Raw genomic sequence first — 16,342 nt, forward strand, 5'->3', positions numbered from 1 at the left:
AGCTTTTTTCTTTTTGCTTATGTGGTGCTGAGGAATTGAACCCAGGGCCTCAGGCATGCAAGGCAAGCGCTCTACCACTGAGCCACCTTCCCAGCCCCATGTAATGTTTTATATAAAAGGTACAACATACCATGAAATTCTGTTAGTTTTGATTCAAGAACATAGAATTCAAGGTATCTTCTATAGACAGACCAATGTTCAGGCTCATGCCCAACTGTAAAATGAAAACACTGAATTACAAATAATTTTAAAAACTATTAGTAAATGAACTATTCAACAATAATATAAAGGATATTTGTAGCCTTAATAACTTACTATTTTGAATATTACATTATCATATTTTGCCCTAAACTTTAATTACCTATAAGAGACAGAAATTTCAACTTTTTACGGTTATCTAAAGCAAATATACTTTTTCTACAATAGAATCATAAAGTTAAAGGATTTTTGAAAATTTATACAATTATTAAAGTCATCAAAATGACGTATTTCATTTAAAAAGTATGACTATAGCCAGTAACTCAGACTTGTAATTAGGAAGCTGAGATCTAACCGAGGTTTGAAACTGGCCAGGGCAGAGGAGTCCAGAAGACTCTATCTTCAATCAACCGGCACAGAAAGCGGGCTACAGGCCTGGCTCCAGTGGTAGCATGCCAGCCAGCAGTGAAAAGGCTGAGGAAGAGCTTGGGAGACTTTGAGTTCAAGCCCCAGTACCACAACTCCCCAAAACAAAAATGTAACTAATTGAGTCCTTCAAATATTGACTAAGTTGTCCTGATGGAACAATATAGTATAGAAGCACACTTCAAAATGACAATCTGCAATCCTGTAAATATTCTATATATCTAATAAAGAGTTGCTACTAAGTACTATTAAGAACCTGAAATATGGCTAGTGTAACCAATTAAATGTTAATTGGCTACCAAATTGTAAAACACAGGTAAGGGCTAAAACAATCAGGTCAGACCACCAGTCCAATCCCCGGGGCCCCATTTACTATGTGGCCTTAAACACATAATCTCATTGCATCTTACTTGGCTTATAGAATAAAAATAATTGTGTTTACTACATTAAAAAAAATCTACCTAAGCTGGGTGCTGGTGGCTCACCCCTGTAATCCTAGCTACTCAGGAGGCTGAGACCTGAGGATTGCAATTCAAAGCCATCCCGGGCAGAAAAGTCCCCAAGAGACTCTTTAATTAACCACTCAAAACCAGAAGTGGTGCTATGGCTCAAGTGGTAAAGCCTTGAGCAAAAAGAGGCTCAGGGACAGTGCCCAGGCCCTGAGTTCAAGAGCCACAACTGACAAATAATAGTAGTAGTAGTAGTAGTCGTAGTAGTAGTAATCCACCTAAAGCACTTCCATATAGTATAGAGCATAGAATCAGCACTGATCTTCACTACCACTTAGTTACTAGCCTCATTTCTCTTAGAGACAGTTTCTTCTTCTGAGCTTAACTTTAATTTTCTGTTTATCATTCTCAAAATATGCAGGACTACTCAGAGATGACTGTTTATTCCAGTATATTGTTTACTTCCTGTCTCTACTGTAATAGAAAAAGCCAGGAAGAGCTAAAAGAAGGAAGTCTGCAAAGCAGGGAGACAATCTGTAAAGCTATGTCTAATTATATTTTATTCAATTTTAATAGCCCATAAAAATGGGGAAAGGGGAAATACTGTCTTATTAAAATTGGAAGCTGGGTGCTGAGGCTCACAGCTTTAATCCCAGCTGAGAAGGCTGAGATTTGAAGGAATGGCTCAAGAGGTAGATCACCAGCTAAATGAGAAACCTGAGCTAGTGAGAAGCCTTGAGTTCAAATACCATTACTGGTGAAATAAATATAAATTAAAATTAAAATAAGAGACACAATACCTAAAATAGTGCTAATCGCATAAAAGATAAGTTAAGCATAATGGCCACTGATGACAACAAAAGTAATGAAAGAGACATAATGAAAGAGACAAAATGTGTCACTGGACTGTTTACTATTGTTTACTCAATAGTGTTGACTGAATGAATTAACTTACCACAAACACAACTTATAAAAACTAAGTTTTCATCTAACTTTCTGTTCTAGATACTTTGTTTTTAGCTAGGCAATCATATTTAATAATTATACACAGCAAATATCTCAAACATAATAAAGACGGGTTTACGGGCATTTTTTAAGAAGGTACTTCTTACCTACTCGTCTGTCATTTCTTTCAACATCAATACAAAACACAGGAATTCTCTCCTTCTTCTCCTTCCTTTCGGAGGAGGGATCCTCAAAAAAGTCTACATAAGGAATGCTGATTTTCCAGGCAGCAAGGTTTCGGGGAGTATTAGGCGTACTAACAGCTTCTACTGGAGAATCGTCTTCCATTACAACAATACCTTCTTCAATCTGGAAAAAAAATAGCAGTACCTTTAGAAATACAGAGGAACAGATACACCCATATTATTTTGGTAATTTTTAAAATGTAGTTAGATGATGATTTTCTATCAAAAGTATAAAAATAAAAAGTTAAAACAGGTTACTAGCATCAACTTTAGGTCTGGCTATATACATATACATTGAAGTATAATGGAAACTAACCAGACATTTCAGAGATTATGGAAAAAAATACTAAAAGCATACAAATATAAAAAGCTTTCAACCTTGGTGGTAATACTGTCACTTAGGTAATATTGTCACTTAGGAATGTGAATACTGAAAGTAGTCAATGATGGCTACATTTGTAATACACTATTAAGTATGAAGAATACCAGCATAACCTTTCTGGAAAGTGTTCTGACCCAGAGTTAAACTCTGGATTAAGATCGGCACTGGTGGCTCTTGCCTATAATCCTAGCTAGTCAGGAGGCTGAGATATGAGGATCTTGGTTCAAAGCCAGCCCAGGCAGTTAAATCCCTGGGATTTTTATCTCCAATTAACTACCAGAAAAACAGAAATGGCGATATGGCTCAAGTGTTAGAGTAGTCGCTTTGAGCGGACAGAGCTCAGGGACAGCGCCCAGGCCCACTGTATTTTATATGGATATAAAAGTTGAAAAGAAGATTTGAAAGGCACTAACTTCTATAGAATACTGCTTTTTCATATCCTAACTTTCAAATTTTACATAAAATACCTTTTTGTTGGTGGTGGTGGTTGTGGGGGCTGAACTCTGGGCCTGGGTGCTGTCCCTCAGCACTTCAGCTCAAGGCTAGCGCCCTACCACTTGAGCCACAGAGCCACTTCTGGCTTTTTCTGCTTATGTGGTGCTGAGGAATCGAACCCAGGGCCTCATACATGCAAGGCAAGCACTCTACCACTAAGCCAGCTTCCCAGCCCTTAAATTCTAAAATATTTTAAATATCTAAAAATAAGTATTTTAAAATAGAAATCTACATCTCGAAATAAATATAATGAAGGAAAAAAATGATTGATACTTTCAAATTTTATTGAACCTATTAAGCTCTATATCTTTGCTCAATCAAGACATCTCTTAATCATGTTAAAGAAATAAAATATTAGGAATAATCAACACATTCATTTTGTTTTCTTGAGACAAGATCTTAATATGTAGTCAAGGTGAGCCTAAAACTCTCTTGGTAGCCTAGGCTGGCTTCAAATTCATGACTCTCCTGTGTGAGCCTTCTGAGTACTGGGACACACTCATCTCAAAGATTACACTTCTTTTAAGGCAGTAATCAAAGCCTATATTTGCACTTGAAAAGTAGAGGCAAGAGGATAATGAGTTTGAAGCCAGCAAGTGCTATATTGTCTAATTTTAACACTAAAGGTACAGCACTTAAGAGAACTGTGAATAGTTTAATCGGAGAAAACCAATGGTGGAAAGATATTTACTCCCACTATTCTAGCACTTCATTATATAGTCTTGTTCATGGATCTGGGGATGGAGTAGGTCATAAAACAACAGAGAGGACTGGGAATGTGGCTTAGTGGTAGAGTGCTTGCATGATGCACTGGGTTCAATTCCTCAGTATCACATCAGAAAAAGCTGGAAGTGGCATTGTGGCTGAAGTTGTAAAGTGCTAACCTTGACCATAAAAAAAAAAAAAAAGAGGCAGCTCAGGGACAGTGCCTAGGCCCTGAGTTTAAGCCTTAGGACTGGCAAAAGAAAACAAGCAAACAAAAACAAACCAAAGTAAAACAATTTGTTTAGTAAATACTACTAATAATAGGATATTCTTTTTATTTTGAGGCCCTGGGTTCAATTAGTACCACATAAATAAAAGTTTAAAAACATAGTTAAAATTTTAAAAAAATCTCTAAAAAATGGGAAAGCAAAATTCTTAGCAACATACAAGTATAAATGAGTAGCAAGGAACAAAGTTTTTCAACTTAAATGGTGTTTGTACCAACAGACTTAATGAGAAATCTCTATGACAATAGTTCTCTGAAATTTTCAGTGCTTTCCTATTAACTAAAATTAAGTAAAATTTGTGAACAAAATGATTGAATTGTTTTTGCTATTAAGACAAGATTTCACAACATAGCCCAGACTAGCCTCTAACTTATTCTTGCCTTAAAAACTGAGTGATACCTTACTTCTCAGAAATTTAAGATAGCTCTTGCCCATGTAATTGTAACCCCTCTGTACAGTATTTTCACAATAAAAAAATAAAAATAAAAAAAGAAATAAAAGAAATTTAAGATAGCATACACAATGTTTAATGCTATCTTAAGTTTGCAGTTATACAAACATCGAATTAAAGAACTTAAGCTTATAAAGCTTTCTTTACTTAAAGATTTTTTACTTACAAAGTCATCTTCACCTTCAGCCAAACCATAATTAGGCAACATAGCTCCCTCCATTGTGGTACTCTTGAATACTCCTTTAATTTTGCTACCTATTCTGCTAATTCCAAATGATTCTCCTCTCTTCTGTGTGCTTCTAAATATTGAACAAAAACTTATCAGGCACAAGGCAAATTATCACAACAGTCTAGTATACTATAAACAATACTAAAGAAAAAGAAACCAAGCATATTGGCTCATTCCTATAATTTGAGCTACCTGGGAGGCACATGTAGAACTGTGGTCTAATGAACAATGCAAAACCTCAAGACCCTATCTGAACAACAAACAGAAAGCACAAGAACTGGAGCATGGATCAAGTGGTAGAGTGCTTATGTAGCAAGCATGAGGCACTAAAATCAACTCCTAGTATCACCAGGAAAAAAGGGAAAGAGGAAAACAAATAATTTTGACACTATTAAACTAATGTAATTTTCAGTTTTCAGTCACTAATTAAATCTCAATATTTCAGAAGCTAAAAAGGACAGACTATTTAAAGGTTAAATTTGTAGTATGAATGAATGAAACAAATTCTACAAGCAAACCATCTGAAAGTTAGCTGATGTTAAATTCCAAAGACATTTTTGAAAGAGGAGAGCCCTCTGGTGGCACAGAGTTCTCACTGCCACACATATTTTTGAAATAATAAAAAAACACAAAAGAAATATATAAACCTTATTATTCTTCATTTTCTGATGAAAGTTAAATTTTGTCATCTATGACTGACAAATATACAAGGAAAATCCATCGCTATAATCATATACTCAAGAGAGGAAGACAAAGTATAAAACACCTTATTTAACTTCAAAGTAGTAAAAAGAAAATTACCAAAGGAAAGGGCTAGTCATGATAATAAAGATAAAAGCAAATGTAGCCCAGGAAGCAGCCTTCTCTCATAAATATTAAAGGTTAGTTTTACAATTTTTTTCAAAAGTAAATTTCTAGCTGGGTGACAAAGGCTCATGCCTAGCTATTCAGAAGGCTAGGATCTAAAGGATCCAAGTTCAAAGCAAGCCTAGACAGAAAAGGGGAGGTGTGACTCAAGTGTTACTCAGCTTTGAGAGAAAAAGCTCAGCAAGAGTACAAGACAGGGCTAGGAATGTAGCTTAGTGGTAAGAGTGCATGCCCAGAAGCCCCGGGTTCCATTTCTCAGTATCACATAAGCAGAAAAGGCCAGAAGTGGTACTGTGGTTCAAATGGTAGAGTGCTAGCCTGGAGCAGAAAGCAGCTCAGGGACAGGGCTCAGGCCCTGAGTTCAAGCTCCAGGACTGGCAAAAAAAAAAAAAAAAAACAGTGCAAAGCACTCAGTTCAAACCCTGGTACCAGCAGAACAAATAAATTCCTAAAATCAGAAACAGCTCAAAAGAAAAACAGCCATTTTTTCCCATTATAACAAAATGCCCCAGGCTTCAAAAAGACTATAATTTTTTGAAAGACTTGGAAAAAATTATATAGTGAAGTAAGCCAGGCCCAAAGAAACATAGCTCCCATCGTTACCTTTATTTGCAATAACTTGTGTAAGTCTAGGACAAGCAGAAAAGGTCAAAACTATGTATATATGACCATCTAAGATGATGTTAAGCAAAATGAATCCCAAGAGGTTTTTTATTTTCTTGCTATTGTTTTTTAACATATTCAAAATATACTATATGATTTTTTTGTTTCTCTTATATGTTCTTCCTCCACACTATAACCCCTGTTTTTCACTGTATTTGATGTTGGTGCCCTGCATCTTATACATACATTTTTCTAATTTGGGGAGGGAAAGGGAAAAAACAAAATGCTTAAATAGGGATACAGGTTGACCCATTGTTAACAATGAGATGTATAAACACTATGCTGAAAATGAACTTTACAACTTGGGGGTGGGGGAGGGAGGAGTTGGGTAGGTAGGGAGGGAAGGGATAGTAGGGGAAAAACAAAGGAGGAAATAACAATGCTGTATAGGACATGTACTCATTACCTGACTCATGTAACTGTAACCCATCTGTACAGTATTTTTACAATAAAAAATTTTTAAAGAGTATAATTTTTATTTAATATAAAACTCATTATTATCATAACATGGCCTTTACAATGAATACCCAAGTAAAAATAGCTATTCTTTTATTTTTAAATTGTCATTATAAAGGTTATGTACAGAGGGTTCCAGTTATATAAGTCAGGTAATGAGTACATTTCTTTTTGGACAGTGTCACCTCTTCCTTAGAAAAATGATTATTTTAAAATCTGACAAAGGTTGTTTAGAACGCTTAACTTTACTGGATACCTATTTGCCTAAGAGAAACATTCATCTAGTGAAATAATGCAACAGTTACAGAAATAAGAAAAAAACTGATGAAATTGCAACTATACCAGGTACATGGTAACATCTGTATTATATGCATGCTCTGAGGAACAAATCAAACTTATTGTAAAACCAGAAATGTAGTAATAATAGCAACAGTGAAAAGGGTAAGCCAGATTATCTAAATAAGCATTTGTTGTTTTTATAAAACAGAGTTAGTAGGAGATGTGGCTCAAGTGGTAGAGTGCCTTCCCTGAAAACTTGAGTTCCTGAGTTCCAACTTAGTATGACCAAACAAAAAAGGGAAAACAGTTACTCCTAATAAAACTATTTCCAAAAATAAACATAAAATGTTGACAAAATGTTGTTAAAATATCTAGAACCTAGATTTTTCTCCTCTCTAAAATCGGGAGACCATAAAACAAGATCTGGAAGGATGACATTTTTTAAATGCCCCACTTATAATTATACCCAGGATCATAGAAATATTATCTGTTACTTTGTAAAGAAATCTTTAAAAACAAATCATTATGCAAAATAACTGAGCAAAATCCTCTCTAAAAAAATTACTCTCTTAAAAAAAGCCCCTCTCTATAAAAAGTTAGCAACCTTGAAAAGTGAAAAGATCTTAGTATCAGAACATTTTTATTTTATTATAACATATGTCATTTCAAAGTCAAGCTATCTGTGGGTCACCAGTGGCTCAGGCCTATAATCCTAACTACTTAGACTTAGATGCTAACATCTAGTAGTTGGAAGTCAGCAGGACTGAAAAAAGTCTATGAGATTCTTATCTCCAAATGACCAAAATGGCAGAAGTAGAACTATAGCTCAAGTGGTAGAACATTAGCCTTGAGCAAAAGAGCTCAGAGGAAGTACCCAGTCCCTGAGTTCAAGCCTTATTACTGGCACTAAAAATTTAAAAAAGGAAATACCTAGAATTAAAGAAGATACTCATTTAAAAGTTATCTAACAGAGCTGGTAAGTTGGCTTAGTGGTAGAGTGCTTGCCTCACATGCATGAGGCCCTGGGTTTGATTCCTCAGCACCACATAAGCAGAAAAAGCCGGAAATGGCGCTGTTGGCTCAAGTGGTAGGGTGCTAGCCTTGAGCTGAAGAGCTGAGGGACAGCGCCCAGGCCCAGAGTTCAAGCTCCATGACCAACCAAAAAAAAAAAAAAGTTATCTAACGGCATAGTGTTTTGTATTTTTTCCTTTTTAGTTATATTTAGGTTGTTTGGAATGTACATTATGGACTTAAACAGACAAATTTATACTAAAAAGAATCACATGCTAAAGACTTACCGAAAATCATCCAAACTTAGGCTACCTCTGCAATATCAGATATGTGAAATTATATTAGGAGAAGAGAGAAAGCCCAGACATTAAACAAATTTCACTTCAAAATACCAAATAAAATTTTAACACTTTAAACAAGTAGATAAAATTTCCTTGTAAAAGGAAGAAATGCATACATAAAAACCATGGTAAGTGTAATAGAAACAAAGCCTCTGGTTATGTATTTGGTATAGGGGTGAGAAATCTTATAACTAAATAATAGAACTTGAAAGTTCCACTAAGTTCATGGTTCAAAGCACACCCAGGCAGGAAGGTCCATGAGACTCTTGTCTCCAATTAACCACAAAAAGCCAGAGTAGAGCTGTGGCTCAAGTAGTAGTGTATGAACTTTGAGCACAAACAAAAGCTCAAGGACACACTCAAGTCCTCAGTTCAAGCCCCAGGACTGGTACCAAAAGAAAAAAAAAAACACCACATGAATATTTAAAAGCACTTAACAAAAATTAACAAAGCTACTCTAAATTTCCAGTAAAATAAAAAACTTAAAAACTCTTTTACCTTCTCTGTGTAGGTAAGACAACCATTAATTATCAGAGAACATTAACAATATTTAAGTCAGTTCAATAAAAAGTAAAAAAAAAAAAAGGGCTGGGAAGGTGGCTCAGTGGTAGAGCGCTTGCCTTGCATGCTCGAGGCCCTGGGTTCGATTCCTCAGCACCACATAAGAAAAAAGAAAAAAGCTGGAAGTGGCGCTGTGGCTCAAGTGGTAGAGAGCTAGCCTTGAGCTGAAGAGCTGAGGGACAGCGCCCAGGCCCAGAGTTCAGGCCCCACGACCGGACCCCCCCCCAAAAAAAAGAAAGTCCATGAGACTCTTATCCCCAATAAACTACTCAGAAAAAGCCAGAAGTGTCATTGTGGCTCAAGTGGTAAAATGCTAGCCTTGAACACAGAGAGGCTCAGAGACGGCAGTGTCCAGGCCCTGAATTCAAGGCACAGGACAAAAAAAAAGAAAACACTTAAAAACTCTTGAGTTATCTTTGCATTTCAGTTTTATATGTCCCTACCCTCAAACAAAATAGATTACCAAACACTAATATGTATTAACTACGAGATCTATAAGCATATTACTTTTATAAAAGAATTCAAGCATCTGTACTATACATGGAATAGTTCAACAATTCACTGACAAGCAGCAATGAAACCATATGTTCATTTGAAAAATAGCTAATAAGTTCAATGATGCTATATTACAATTAGTATCATCAGCAAGTTCAACATGATATATATATATAGATGAATATGCCTACCTGTTGAATTTTGAATTGCGTGTTGGTGATTCTGCACCTCTTAGGAGTTGTCTGAAATACTTCAAAATAAAAAAATCAATGTCACTTACTAAACTAAAATCTGACACTGAAATATGCTATTTTGCCTTTGTATTCTTCAGTTTAAAGGGCTGAAGGCATAACTGAATGGTAGAGCATTTGCCTATTATATACAAGGCCTTGGTTTCTATCCTCAATACTGCAAAAAATAAATGAATAAATAAAAAGAAAAAGCTATTGAAATCAAGTGAACACAGCCACAGTCAAACAAGGTAAGGATTAAAACAATTGCAAATGGAGATATTCAGGCCACTTGATTTCCTCAGGTATATAAATAATTGTATATAACTATACAAGAATGGGTTTCTGTATCACCAAGTAATAGAAAGCTAGTTAGGCATATGGCAAATCAAGTCAATCTGGACCCAATCAACCTTGTCACATAAACACAAACATGGATTTAGAATTGAAAATGTTTTATTTTCCTATTTATTATTGAATCACTTATCTAGCAATGTCAAAACCCTATTAAATTTTGTATAAAAATCCTTAAACAAGGTTAATACTTTGGCTTACCTCATCACTGTGGCAGAACATAGGAGTAAACACATTCTCCAAGAGAGAAAGAACATGTTCATATGCTTCAAAAAGACACCTCATAGTCTGAAGTTTCACAACATCTATGTATGGGCCTTCCGCAACTATTAAAAAAAAAATCTATTGCAGAAATTATTTACAAGCAGCATAAAAACATTATTAGTTGAAATTCATTCAACTAAAAAGACAATCCGCTACAACTATGTTTTATAAAAATCCACCTTAAGAAATTATACTAGGCTAGGAAATGAGAATAACTAACAAGTAAAATCTATTATATGAATTGTGAATAATAAGCCTTTCCTCAAAGATTCATCTCATTAGCAAAATGAATATGTAAAGAAGTATTTAAGCAAGAAATAAGGTTGACAAAGATTAATATTAAATACTAAATATTAAAAATGATTAACTGTTCATGTTCCTCGCACATCTACTGCAATGATAAATAGAGAATACATGAAAAAAAATTTATACTTGTAAAGGAGCTACAAAATTCATTATCTTCACCATGTTTCACTTACTTCTTTGAATTTCTTCTACGATAAAAGGATCAAATCTAATTTTATCAATACTTTCATCCAAACAATATGTTTTATAAATCTTCTGCAACTCTTCATGAAGAGAGAGCATTTCATCATTTGATAACTCTGGTCGCAAAATTCTATCATTAAATTCCTCTAACAAATACAAGAAAGAATAAGAAAAACACATTACTTTAATTCAGAAGTATTCATGAAAACTTCCTACTCCTGTTCTAACTGTAGCCAGTACTAAATGCAACAAATAGAGTCCAATGCATCATTTTAAGCTTTTAAAATAGATTTGAGAGCAAAATACTCATATTAAATATTAATGTAAAATACATAAACAGCTTGCTAATTTTCTTGAATTTAGAACAGCAATTAACACATGTAAAATTTTCTTTCCTTCCTTCCTATCCTCCTTCCCGCTTTTTCTCCCTCCTTCCTTTTCCTCCCCCTCCCCCCCTTACTCTCTTTCTTGCCAGTACTGAGGTTTGAACTCAGGGACTGAGCACTATACCTTAATTTTTTGCTCAAGGTTGGCACTCTACCATTGAACCCCAGCTCCACTTCTGTGTAAAATTTTCTTTAGGCTTGCGCCTATACTCCTACCTATTAAGGAGGTTGAGATCTGAGGATCACAGTTTGAAGACTTATCTCCAATTAATCACATACACACACAACCCCAGGAAATGGCACTGTGGTTCAAGTGTTAAAGTGATAGCCATAGGGGCTGGGAAGGTGGCTCAGTGGTAGAGCGCTTGCCTTGAGGTGAAGAGCTCAGGGACAACGCCCAGGCCCAGAGTTCAAGCCCCATGACCAACAAAAAAGAAATGTTCAACATCTCTGGCCATAAAAGAAATGCAAATCAGAGCTGGATGCAGGTGGCTCATGCCTGTAATCCTAGCTACTCAGGAGGCTGAGATCTGAGAACTGAGGTTCAAAGCCAGCCCAGGCAGGAAAGTCCATGATTCTTATCTCCAATTAATCACCAGAAAACCAGAAGTGGTGCTGTGTCTCAAGTGGAAGAACACTTGCTTTGAACTGATGAGCTCAAAGAAAGCACTGGAGTCCAGAATTCAAGCCCCATAACCAACAAAAGAAAAGAAGAAATGCAAATCAAAACAACATTGAGATTCTACCTTACCCCAGTTAGAATGGACATTATCGAGAAAACTAAAAAAAAAAAACAAAAAAAAATGCTGGTGGGAATTTGGCCAAAAAGGAACTCTACTACACTGTTGGTGGGAAGATAAACTTGTTCAACCATTCTGGAAAGCAGTATGGAGGTTTCTCAAAAAGACTAAATAGAGCTTCCCTATGACCCAGCAACATTACTCCTGGGCATTACCCAACAGAATACAAACAATCAGGCGGCTGAGATCTGAAGACTGCAGTTCAAAGCCAGCCCCAGCAGGAAAGTCCATGAGACTTTTATCTACAATTAATCACCAGAAAACTGGAAGTGGCATTGTGGCTCAAATGGTAGAGTACTTGCCTTGAGCTGAAGAGCTCAGGGAGAACACCCAGGCCTAGAGTTCAAGCCCTATGACCTACACAAACACACACACAGGGGGCTGGGAAGGTGTCTCAGTGGTAGAGTGCTTGCCTTGCATGCATGAGGCCCTGGGTTCAATTCCTCAGCACCACATAAGCAAAAAGAAAAAAGCAGGAAGTGGCACTATGGCTCAAGGACAGTGCCCAGGCCCAGAGTTCAGGCCCCACTACCGGACCTAAAAACAAAAAACAAAAAAACCACACACACACACACACACACACACACACACACACATATACACAAAACACAAACACAAAGGTCACCCTAAAGCAACCAGCTCAACCATGTTCATTGCAGGATTGTTTACCATAGCCAAGACTTGAAACAACCCAGATGGCATTCAGTGGATGAATGGATAAAGGAAATGTGATATAGATACACAATGGGACTCTGTTCTTAAATCAGAAATAATATTGTACCATTTGTACAATTTTTTTTTCACGTGAAAAAGAAAGATGTGAAAAAAAAATTAAGTAAGCCTTACCCAAAGAAAAAGAGGTTGCATGGTTTCCCTCATTTGTGGTAAAAAGAATGTGCCTATAAATCTACAAGTAAACACACTGCAAGGTTAAAAATATATATATATATACTGGGGTAAGTCTCTAAATAGTCACACAGTGAAACCAAAGGAGGATATTTATAGGAGCGAGTCACAAAGGCTCAACAGTTATACACATATGATCATATAAAATAATATTTTACAAAATGAGCTCCAAGAAATGGAAATGAGATTTTAATTGTCGTTGTTGCTTTTTTTTGTTGTCTTTTCCTTTTGCCTTGCTTATTTGTCCTTAGGAAGTTAAGGGAGAGGCTCAGAAAAGGTGGGACAAAGGATGAACAAATGCAGCAGTGGCACTCACTAGACACTGTCAAAAACCAAATGACACAACTTGTGAGTGGGTCAGGAAAGAAAAACTGAGAGAGAGAAAGGGAAGGGGTGACATGGTTCAAAAAGAAATGTACTCATTAGCTGACTTATATAACTGTAACACCTCTGTACATCACCTTTACAATAATAAAATATATTTAAAAAATAATAAATAAGGGCTGGGAATGTAGCTTAGTGATAGAGTGCTTGCCTAGCATATATGAAGCCCTGGGTTCAATTCCTCAGTACCATATGAACAGAAAAAGCCAGAAGTGGTGCTGTGGCTCAAGTGGTAGAGTGTTAGCCTTGAGCAAAAGCAGCTCAGGAATAGTGCCCAGGCCCTTAGTTCAAGCCCCAAGACTGGCAAATAAACAAATAAAGTTTAATCCATAAAAAATGCTAATAAATAAATAAATAAATAAAAAGTTTACATAGTCCATTAAAAAATGCTTTCCGTAGACAATTGGCCCTTGACTTCCCCTGATTGTTTCCCTATATTTCCTCATCTGGTTTTCTTTGCCCATATATAACACTTGTTGGGTTTGATTCCACACACCTCGTGTGGTTTTGGCCTACCTAAGTTTTGTGCATTCAGGGCTGCTGGTCTTTGAGACACAAGTCCACCAGTGGTCCTCCAGCTATCTCTTATCATTTGGCCATTTAAGTGGTGGCTTCTCTGTTTCTCATGACTGAGTTTCCTTACAACATTTGGTTGTAAGTAATAAGGTTGTAATCATGCCATGATATTATAGTTTGTAATCAAAATTACAAGTAAAATTAAAAACTAAAACCAAAATTAAACATTTCCTCCTGGGCATGGTGACTCATGCCTATAATCACAGCTACAGGCGTTTGGAGAGATGATGATGATTAAATTTCAAAAAGTCCATAAGACTCCCATCTCAATCAAAATTTTGGTTACAGTGGATGTGACAATCATCCTAGCTATATAGCAGGTGTAAATAGGACTAAGTCTGTCAGGGAAAAAACACTAAACTATCAAAGTAGCTAAAGGAAAGAGGGTTAAAGGAAGTGCCTCAAATAGAAGAGCACCTACCTAACAAGCGCAAGACCCTAGATTCAAATACAAATACCCAATCCCCCACATACATATATATTGATTATTAATAAAAAAAATCCCTAACAGAAGCAATGACAACATAGTACTGGTTTGTACTATTAAAGGGATCTTTCATAATACTTTCATCATACTGAATTTTCAATATTACTCTCTGCTACTAGTATTTGATTACAATCAGTGAAAGATTATGTCCCAACATGGAAAAGAATGGATTCTTGCAATAAATCCATAATTGCTCTTAGAATGTTGAGTAAATGATAAATGGTAATAAATGGTTTCGACATCAGATATGATCTAAATATTTAAATAAATCAAAAGTTGTATAAAAAGCTGGGCATTAGTAGCTCATACCTATAATCCTAGCTACTCAGGAGGCTGAAATCTGAGGATCACAGTTCAAAGGCAGCCTGGGCAGGAAAAGTCCATGAGATTCTTATCTCCAATTAATCACAGAAAAGGCCAGAGGTGGCACTGTGGCTCATGGGACAGTGCTAGCCCTGAGCAAAAAGAGGCTCAGGAATAGCACATAGGCCCTAAGAATAAGACCCAGGATGGGGCTGAAAAAAAAAGTGTAAAAAGAATATAGAAGGGCTGGGAATGTGGCTTGGTGGTATAATCTTGCCTAACATGCATGAAGCCCTGGGTTTGATTCCTCAGTACCACATAAACAGAAAAGGCCAGAAGTGGTGCTGTGGCTCAAGTAGCTCAGGGACAGTGCTCAGGTTCTGAGTTCAAGCCCCAGGACTGGCAGAGGAAAAAAAAATAGATTATAAGTAAACACAGGTGATCCTCACCAACAGTCAGACAAAACTGCAACACATGCACTGCTCCTTCTTGCTTCAGGAAGTTCATAAAACGAAATAAAAGATCTTGTTGTTCTCTGATTTGCTTCAATTCTAACTTCAGTACCTTGATACAAAGATAAGGAAGAAGGTAAGGCTACACAAATACATTCTAAAATTATTTTTTATCAAAAATAATGTTACTGCTGAAAATACTCACAGATGGTTTTTTATTTCTGGGTTCTGCAAATTTCTGCAAGAATGGAACCAAAGGTGAAGCTGGTTCAGTTGCTTTTTCAGGCTTTGAAAAAACAGAATTATTTGGTCAATATACCTAGAATGAACACAATCTAAATTCAATGCTTTCTAAAGTGTTTTCTAATATATACTCACTGGACTGTCATCTATGAAGATGATAAGCAAATGATTCACAGTATCCTAAAGGAAAATAATAAATACAGTCAAGGTCATTCCATTATTGTATTTTGTCCACAATTCTCAAACTATTCATCAAATTTACTAGAAAAATGAAGCAAATGGCATAGCAGCTGAGCATCTGCACAAAGGGACTTTTTAAAAAAATCTATAAAGCTAGTTCTTTGCCCATGTTTGTGAACATAAGCAAAGAAAAGCTATTCTGATTTTACTATTTAAAATTTTTATAAATTAGGGCTGGAAATGTGGCTTAGTGGTAGAGTATATGCCTAGCATGCATGAAGCCCTGGGTTCGATTCCTCAGTACCACATAAACAGAAAAAGCCAGAAGAGGTGCTATGGCTCTAGTGGTAGAATGTAAGCCTTGAGCAAAAAAGAAGCTCATGGACAATGCCTAGACCCTGGGTTTAAGCCTCAGGACTTGCAAAATAATTAAATAAATATTTATATGTGATTCTTAAAATCCAACTGGATTAAAGATGAAATATCCCAAGGATCCTTCTGAGGATGAATAAATAAGCAAAAAGTAATATTAACGGACTATTATACTTAGCTTTAAAAAGAAAGGGGCTGGGTGCCAATGGCTCACCCCTGTAATCCTACACAGGAGGCTGAGATATGAGGACTGCAGTTTGAAGCCATCCTCAGCAGAAAAATCCCTGTGAGACTCTTATCTCCAGTTAACTACTCAAAAGCCAGAAGCAGTGCTGTGGTTCAAGTGGTACAGCCCTAGCTTTGAGCACAGAGGTTCAGGGACAATACCCAGGCCCTAAGTTCAAGCCCTACAACCAACCAAAAAAAAAAAA

At 36.2% G+C, this 16,342-nt stretch overlaps 1 protein-coding gene across 3 annotated transcripts in view; it reads right to left on the reverse strand.

Annotated features, from left to right (window-relative positions):
- Positions 1 to 16,342, reverse strand: part of Snx14 (sorting nexin 14) — a 58,327-nt gene that overhangs the window by 20,426 nt on the left and 21,559 nt on the right. The window contains exons 9-18 of one of the 3 annotated variants that reach the window (XM_013032868.1): positions 15,495 to 15,539; positions 15,322 to 15,402; positions 15,114 to 15,228; positions 10,813 to 10,968; positions 10,271 to 10,395; positions 9,677 to 9,735; positions 8,376 to 8,402; positions 4,750 to 4,882; positions 2,186 to 2,387; positions 131 to 214 (exon numbers count right to left, since the gene is read on the reverse strand). In XM_013032868.1, the coding sequence (XP_012888322.1) occupies positions 131 to 214; positions 2,186 to 2,387; positions 4,750 to 4,882; positions 8,376 to 8,402; positions 9,677 to 9,735; positions 10,271 to 10,395; positions 10,813 to 10,968; positions 15,114 to 15,228; positions 15,322 to 15,402; positions 15,495 to 15,539 (1,027 nt within the window). The remainder of the gene's footprint in view (positions 1 to 130; positions 215 to 2,185; positions 2,388 to 4,749; positions 4,883 to 8,375; positions 8,403 to 9,676; positions 9,736 to 10,270; positions 10,396 to 10,812; positions 10,969 to 15,113; positions 15,229 to 15,321; positions 15,403 to 15,494; positions 15,540 to 16,342) is intronic. The other 2 variants (XM_013032870.1, XM_013032869.1) reach the window with 2 other exon arrangements.

Source organism: Dipodomys ordii, unplaced genomic scaffold, assembly GCF_000151885.1.
Source record: "Dipodomys ordii isolate 6190 unplaced genomic scaffold, Dord_2.0 Scaffold158, whole genome shotgun sequence".
Taxonomy (NCBI): domain Eukaryota; kingdom Metazoa; phylum Chordata; class Mammalia; order Rodentia; family Heteromyidae; genus Dipodomys; species Dipodomys ordii.